The sequence below is a fragment of the Anabrus simplex genome, chromosome 1, assembly GCF_040414725.1.
Source record: "Anabrus simplex isolate iqAnaSimp1 chromosome 1, ASM4041472v1, whole genome shotgun sequence".
NCBI lineage: Eukaryota > Metazoa > Arthropoda > Insecta > Orthoptera > Tettigoniidae > Anabrus > Anabrus simplex.
Genome location: NC_090265.1, coordinates 588,826,109 through 588,834,487, shown reverse-complemented (window position 1 = coordinate 588,834,487; position 8,379 = coordinate 588,826,109). Strand labels below are relative to the sequence as shown.

Below are 8,379 nucleotides of genomic sequence, written 5' to 3'. Positions count from 1 at the left end.
GCCGGGTTTTACTGCATTTTTATTGAGAACCTACAGGAGTGGGCGCGCGTGTTAACGGGCAACGTGCAACCAAGTATTTACATTCGGGAGATGTGTGGGTTCGAACCCCACCGTCGGTTGCCACAGCCGATTCCTTCCATCTCCTTACACAATTTAATTCGCCATCATTTATTTCAGTTTCAATAGATCCTGAACTGAGGTTGGCGTCAGGAAGGGCATCCAGCCGTAAAACATGCCATATTATTAATCTCACCTCATCCACATCCCCGTATCAAGAAACGGGACGAAGGGGTATACATACACTCCGTACTTATTGAGAAACGACTTTCCAGACAGTCTGGATTGCCACACAACGACAACGTTCACCCACTTCAAACACCCACCCCCACCATACCCCATGGCACTACAGCCCTGAGGGGCCTTGGCTGACCAAGCGACCGCTACACAACCAGAAGGCCTGCAGATTACGAGGTGTTGTGCAGGCAGCACGACAAATCCTCTCAGCTCTTTAGTTTTGGTTGTATTACCCATGTGTTTTCATGACATACAACGCATGTTAACTACTTTAAGTGTATTCTTAAGGCATATTCCATGTAAAATGTGTGTTAGTCCTGATACCTTTTCTGATTTATGTAGGCCTGTTTGTTTGAACTGATAATGATTCCAAGAAAGTCGAAACTAGTCTTCATTTATTAAAAGGTATAAATGATACATATCACACAAAGTGTTGAATGGTGGAACATCCCTCGACTGATTCCTATCGTGTACTGCATTGTCCATGAGTACATTGAGTAGTCATTAATCCAGGAGGGTCGATATGCCGGTGTCATGACGTCACTTTCGTAGTAGTGGGGAGAGCGGAATACTGGCCGGTGAGAGTAGGGGTAAGGCGCGGAATTGAGTGGGGAAACATTTCACTTACAGCCAACAGCTTACTCTGCTTTTGTGTGTGCTGCGTGGAGATCCACAGCTGCTGTCCCCTCTGCTGCCCATTGACACACTTGGAGTTAGCAGCCAATAAAATGTCTAAAGAAGGTAAGGTAATTCCCAAGTATCTCACCTGAATATCTTACAAAGGAGATGTATTACCTAGTCTTACACCAAGTTCTATCATTCTTGTCGAACACTGAGGCAATCTACGTATCAGAACATCATACGTAAAGCAAGTCCACTTGTGTCTCTGGTGGAGGGAAAGAAAGTCATTGAGTATGCAGCTTAGCACAGTATTTATCGCAATAAATAACGGCTGAAATATCTCCCAGCTTGTATATTTCAGTATGCTAACGATTTCCTTGAAGAGAGACCGGTCAAATCAGGTATGGAAAGCAGAGCGAAGGTCGATTCTAAAACACGCAATCTTACGTCCACAGGATCAAGCATCTTTTGGAAGAAAGCGTAGGAAGGTTGTAAAATGCTGTGCGAGACTACACGCGAGCTTGCCGGCTTTGAGACATGTGCTCGACCTCGGGCGAGTGGATGCCGGCCATTGACATCCAATGGAGCAGTCGTGTTCAATAAATTTAATGTTTAAGTGTAATACTTTGATGACATGCAATAGAAGTCATAAGAGTGGCGGTCTTTCAAGGCCGTGAACACATTATTAGAGATTAAGCAATTATTATTATTACTGTATTATTCTGGCGCTGTCTCTTACCAGAAGCATGACGGCTTTCATGAGGTAATTTTTTCGTATTTTGTGTTTTCCATATTAAGGCTGCCGTACTGTGGGTGACAAAACACTGTCGGAGATGGTGATGATTATTGTTTTAAGATGAAGTACAACTAACCATTCTCTATATAACGCTAAACAGAGAGAAAAATGGAAGGGATCCCACACTTCGAAAAATGAAAGTATCGGCCAAAGAAAGACAAGGGCTGTGAAGGGCGTGAAAATGAAAGACTCCCTAGGCCTCGGAAACCTAATACCGTCGGGGTCGGAAAAGAACAAGAGTTGACCAAGGGCGGTCGGCGCTCCAAGTTAAGAGCCGCTGGGGCCCCTTTCGCCTATTACGACAGACAGGGGATACAGTGGGTGTTATTTTACCGCCCCCGCCCACAGGGGGCACTGTCGGAGGTGCCGGCGTCCACATTCACGTTCTCCGTCTATGTTGCTTTAATTGTATCATCAGATTGTATTCATTAGTGATGGGCTAGCGACGGAATCGAGTAGAATCGAGTAATGTGCTCTTAGAATCGGTATTACTCGACTCCAGACTCGAGTCCAAGCATACTGGTGTCGCTATCTGTGGACATACCTTAGAACTAAAATCTACTGTACTGGAGTGCACGGCATTCAGGGTCACCCACAGAATATTTTTGTGGTGTGGAGTGCAATATGTTTGCTGCTGATGATTGATGTTCAGTCATCGGTCGTCAATAATTCGATTGTTATGATTATTATTATCATCATCGTAGGCACTAAAGGTTGTGACTTACTAACAAACTGTCAGCTGTTTAGCTAGAACAGAATGACGTCAATAATTCGATTGTTATGATTATTATTATCATCATCATAGTCACTAAAGGTTGTGACTTACTAACAAACTGTCAGCTGTTTAGCTAGAACAGAATGACGTTCTGTCCGCTGATTTGCTGCGTGAACGTACGTCACATTCTGGACGCCTCATCTTAATACCCGACATTATATCTGCCGAAAGTAAGATGTACATATAAACTGCTGTAATTCACCTGTTCCCCCGGACGATTGTAGGCTTTGGCACGGTTAGCAATAGGCTATGGTTACAATAAATCTGTCATACTACCGATCATATTAGCACATCTACGCCCGTGTATATGCATAATGGCTACATGAGATATAATTTACCAGTAGCGAAGCAATACAATGTGTGCAGAAATACCGTCTATAGTCTACAAATAGCACATGTTACCGGGAGAGTTGGCCGTGCGCGTAGAGGCGCGCGGCTGTGAGCTTGCATCCGGGAGATAGTAGGTTCGAATCCCACTATCGGCAGCCCTGAAGATGGTTTTCCGTGGTTTCCCATTTTCACACCAGGCAAATGCTGGGGCTGTACCTTAATTAAGGCCACGGCCGCTTCCTTCCAACTCCTAGGCCTTTCCTATCCCATCGTCGCCATAAGACCTATCTGTGTCGGTGCAAAAAAAATAGCACATGTTTAAAATTCACTAATTACAACATACATACCGTGACAGGGATTTGAAATAATAATAATAATAATACTGTTATAACTTTTACGTCCAAGTACGTACATTTGTATGGTTTTCGGGGATGCCGAGGTACCGCATTTAGTCCCCCGGGAGATTTGTTACGTCCCAATAATTCTACCGACACTAGGTTGACGTATTTGAGCACCTTCAAATACTACCGGAATAAACCAGTATCGAACCGGCCAAGTTGGGCTATGAAGGCCAGATAAGCTATATTATCAATATTAGAATAATTGGCATATTCAGTGAAGTGTGTGCGAGACGCCGTAAACGGATATTTTCATATCTTATTGTGCGTATTAAGTGGCATTATTATCGTTCTCAAGTAATTATCAAATTTAGGTTATTCCTTTTCCGCATTCATTCAGTTTTTTCATATCGTACCGCGCTGTCGCAATCCCATAAACCCTCAGCGACCGCTTGTACGCATGCTTCATCCATCTACGAGCCGGCGAGTGAGCGAACGTGTGACGTCATGCTATCATCGAGCCTTCGCAAGCGAAGCGAGTCCGAGCCTGGACTCGAAAGAATCGAGTACCGCGATTCCAGGCATCACTCGCGCACATCACTAGTATTCATCATTTCGGAAGATGGACCTATATGGGCTGCGTTTTGCGAGGAAGATTGCTTGCTTGATTACTAATTCTCGGCACGACATAGTATACCTCCTCGTTGGAGACTGGTCGACCTATCCATGGGATCTTCTACATTCCGCAATACATGATACATCGCATTTTCAAAGGTCTGCAGTCGGCTCATTGACGAAGTCGTTAGTTTCCGTCCAGTGATAGACTACCGTAAAGCAACACTACTCGTCAAAGCGCTTCAAATCATAGGTTACGGTTGTACACATGATGTTCTAATTTCAGAAACACACTTCATATAATGCCTATTCTGATTTTTGAAATTTACATTTGAAGTCCATTCTTGTGTTAATTAGCATCCTAGGCACTTAAAATGTGATATCGTTTCAATGGTGTTTCTGTCCAGGGTGATACCAGCATTGATTTCCTGCTTGCTGATTACCATTAATTTTATTTTCTGAATGTTTATGTTAATTTGTAACTTCTCGCTTACTTTATTTATTTATTTATTTATTTATAAGAATATTGTTTTGTATGATGTTTTTGGGAGGGGATGTTTTATCAATTTATTTCTTTTTTGACCTTTTTAGCTTTTATATTTATTTGGGTTCGGCCTTCTAAGGACCACGTAACAATTTCAATTCTTCCTCCTTAGTTGTTCTTTCCTTTTTTCCCAGTATTCTTTCATTGTTTCACTGTGCTTCTTTTTCATGTCTTCAGTCCACTTTGTGCCTGTTTCCTTCCCCCCCCCCCCCCCTTGGAATCCTTCCATTTGGGAGACTTTCTTCCTAAAAATCTTTCTTTCCAAAAATTCATCTTCTCGTATGTTGTCCCTTTCCAGGTCTTTCTTGACTTCTTGAATCCAGGTGCTGGTTGATTTCTTTTCCCAAAGGTACTCGAAGATTCGTTTAGTTAAGTCTATTATCATCCATTCTGTAAATGTGTCCAAGAAATAGCAATCTCCTTTTTCTTATTTTTTCTGATATGTTTTCTATGTTCTGGTAGATTTCATTGTTACTTCTTAATTTCCAAAACTCTGCAATTCTTAGAGGATCTAATATTTTCCCTTAATTCTTCTTTCTAATATTTATAATTTATCAAGCTTGTAGTTCAGTGGTAGACATTCGCTGGCATACAGGCATTCTGGTTTCACTACTGTGTTTTAGTGCTTTATTTTAAGTTTTGTTGATAAGCACTATTTGTTGTAAGTATTCTTAGTTACACCGGAAGCTCTTTCCATCTTTTGTATCCTCTCCTCTATAGCAGATTTTTCTAAACCATTTTCTTGGATTGTTTCGCCCAAATATTTGAATTTCGTTACCTTTTCTATTTGACCAATATCTCTTACTAAAAACTTCGGAGCATTTTTTATATTCGTCAAAAATTTTGTTTTCTCGGCAGAGATTCTCCAGCCTGTCATGTTGGCTGTCTTTTATTTATTTATTTATTTATCTATTTATTTATTTCACCCGGAAGGACATCTGGTTTGATTCCCTATCAGGAAGTACAGAAATTAGAAGCCGGACTTCCACTTGTGGAGAGGCACATGTACCATGGGTTTTCTCAGACTTCACCAGTAGTAAGTTCCAGGTTAATATATTTGGGGACAAAGGCGGCCGGACATAGAGCCAACCATTAAATCTCACTTAAGCGAACCGCGCGACTTTATCACTACTAATTTTTATGAAAATTAGTAATAATGCGCGAATTGAAGTAAAGGCGACACCAGTTTTTAAAAAGCAATTTACAACTTCCTTTCTTAATCTGCTTACCCTCCAGGGTTGGTTTTTCCCTCGGACTCAGCGAGAAATCCCACCTCTACCGCCTCAAGGACAGTGTTCTACAGCTTCAGACTCTGGGTCGGGGGATACAACTGGGGACGATGACCAATACCTCGCCCAGGCGGCCTCACCTGCTATGCTGAACAGGGGCCTTGTCAGGGGATGGGAAGATTGGAAGGGATAGACAAGGAAGAGGGAAGGAAGTGGCCGTGGCCTTAAGTTAGGTACCATCCCGGCATTTGCCTGGAGGAGAAGTGGGAAATCACGGAAAACCACTTCCAGGATGACTGAGGTTGAAATAGACCCCACCTGTACTCAGTTGACCTCCCGAGGCTGAGTGGACCCCGTGCCAGCCCTCGTACCACTTTTCAAATTTCGTGGCAGAGCTGGGAATCGAACTCGGGCCTCCGGGGGTGGCCGCTAATCACACTAACCACTACACCACACAGGCAGACAATTTACAACTTACATTTATGAAGTTATGAATTAAAAAGGCACTGCATAACATTTTTATCTGTTTATATCTTTTATAATACAGACGAAACCGTTTCTTGCGACAACGCTTTTAACGACTTATTGGATATAACGTCGAAATCTAACGGTCCCGTCTAAATCCTATATACAGTAAACACTGTATTTAAACAATCGCTTAGTACGACATATCGTATAAAACAACGTATGTTGATCCTATGTTTGGAGAAATGTGTTGGCTATGACGTCTCATGTTGATTTTTATTTGTTACATATTTGGAGTCCGCCTCTGTGGTGTAGTGGTTAGCGTGATTAGCTGCCACCCCCGGAGGCCCGGGTTCGATTCCCGGCTCTGCCACGAAATTTGAAAAGTGTTACGAGGGCTGGAACGGGGCCCACTCAGCCTCGGGAGGTCAACTGAGTGGAGGTGGGTTCTATTCCCGCCTCAGCCATCCTGGAAATGGTTTTCCGTGGTTTCCCACTTCTCCTCCAGGCGAATGCCGGGATGGTACCTAACTTAAGGCCAAGGCCGATTCCTTCCCTCTTCCTTGCCTATCCCTTCCAATCTTCCCATCCCTCCACACGGCCCCTGTTCAGCATAGCAGGTGAGGCCGCCTGGGCGAGGTACTGGTCATACTCCCCAGTTGTATCCCCCGACCAAGAGTCTGAAGCTCCAGGACACTGCCCTTGAGGCGGTAGAGGTGGGATCCCTCGCTAAGTCCGAGGGAAAAACCGAACCTGGAGGGTAAACAGATGATGATGATGATGATGATGATGATGATGACATATTTGGAGCTTGCTAACAACAACGTAACGCTTATTATTGTAGACAAATCAATCTTTTTGTTAAATATTCGATAATAGCATGGCTGTGAAGATGTCGCAGGAGAAACAGAAAGTGTTTAATATTGAAAGAAAAGTTGCACATTATATGGCGATTTGAAAATGGCGAAACAAACTCATCATCGCGAAGGAATTATGTGTATCACACTAAACAGTTTCTACAATTTGGAAGGATAGAGAGAAAATACTGTCTTTTTTCGAAGAAAATTCTTTAAGAATCAAGCGGGTCAGATCATCTGTGAACAAAGATATTGAAGAATCTTCACTTAGATGGTTTAAGTAGCAAACACCGGGCGAGTTGGCCATTCGGTTAGGAGCGCGCAGCTGTGAACTCGCATCCGGGAGATAGTGGGTTCGAACCCCACTGTCGGCAGCCCTGAAGATGGTTTTCCGTGGTTTCCCGTTTTCACAACAGACAAATGTGTACCTTAATAAATGCCATGGCCGCTTCCTTCCCATTCCTAGGCCTTTCTTTCCCATCGTCGCCATAAGACCTATCTGTGTCGGTGCGACGTAAAGCAACTAGTAGGGATGGGCCACTCTATCGCCTGCTCGAGCAGGCTCGAGTGCTGACGTCACGAACTGGTGTATCGAGCGTGGTCGAGCCAGATCGAGCAACACGGAATTCCCTCGTGACGTAGGCTTGCATGTGCGCTAAGCAGGAGTGTGTGTTAGGGCTCGAGCCACAATTCCGTCTGCACTCATTCACGTTGATATTCACCTTCCGGCACTACGCGTAGAGTAGAAGTAGTCATTAGCGATAGCGTCCATTCTACAGAAATACATACGTACCGTAAGTCATAGTGGACGCATCAGTTTATTAAATCCATATATGCCCAGAATTACTTTTTTTTTATCAAATGGAAGTGACTGCTCGACATGGCGATGAGCTCTGCATAGTGATAGTATTTGTGTGGTTTTCCTTTCGTTACTTGGTCGCTACTTCCTTTTGCGGTTCTTCTGAACATTGTATATCATTTTAATAATATATTCTATTCAGTTTTATTATAATGCTATATTTACTATTTCTCCTACATAATAAAAAAATGTGAACAGACCTGAAGTCCTGCGTCCGATATAATATAACTGGGTTTTTTGCTATTGGTTTTACGTCGCACCGACACATATAGGTGTTATGGCGACGATGGGATAGGAAAGGTGTTAGGAGTGGGAAGGAAGCGGCCGTAGCCTTAATTAAGCTACAGCCCCAGCATTTGCCTGGTGTGAAAATGGGAAACCACGGAAAACCACTTCGAGGATGGCTGAGGTGGGAATCGAACCCACCTCTACTCAGTTGACCTCCAGAGGCTGAGTGGACCCCGTTCCAGCCCTCGTACCACTTTTCAAATTGTGTGGCAGAGCCGGGAATCGAACCCGGACCTCCGGGGGTGGCGGCTAATCACGCTAACCACTACACCACAGAGGCGGACTTACTTACATATTACACCGTATCATTTCTCAGGCGATAATATTACTCTAGGATAACAACCATATAATCCATATACTCCTATGTT

At 43.5% G+C, this 8,379-nt stretch overlaps 1 protein-coding gene across 2 annotated transcripts in view; it reads left to right on the top strand.

Moving 5' to 3' along the window:
- The first annotated feature begins 910 nt into the window (after window positions 1–910).
- The window catches only part of LOC136870551 (methanethiol oxidase), a 230,781-nt gene continuing 223,312 nt past the window's right edge, over window positions 911–8,379 (top strand). For both annotated transcript variants that reach the window (XM_067144925.2, XM_068227134.1), the window contains exon 1: window positions 911–1,035. In XM_067144925.2, coding sequence (XP_067001026.2) covers window positions 1,023–1,035 — 13 coding nt within the window. In that variant the 5' untranslated portion in view covers window positions 911–1,022. The remainder of the gene's footprint in view (window positions 1,036–8,379) is intronic.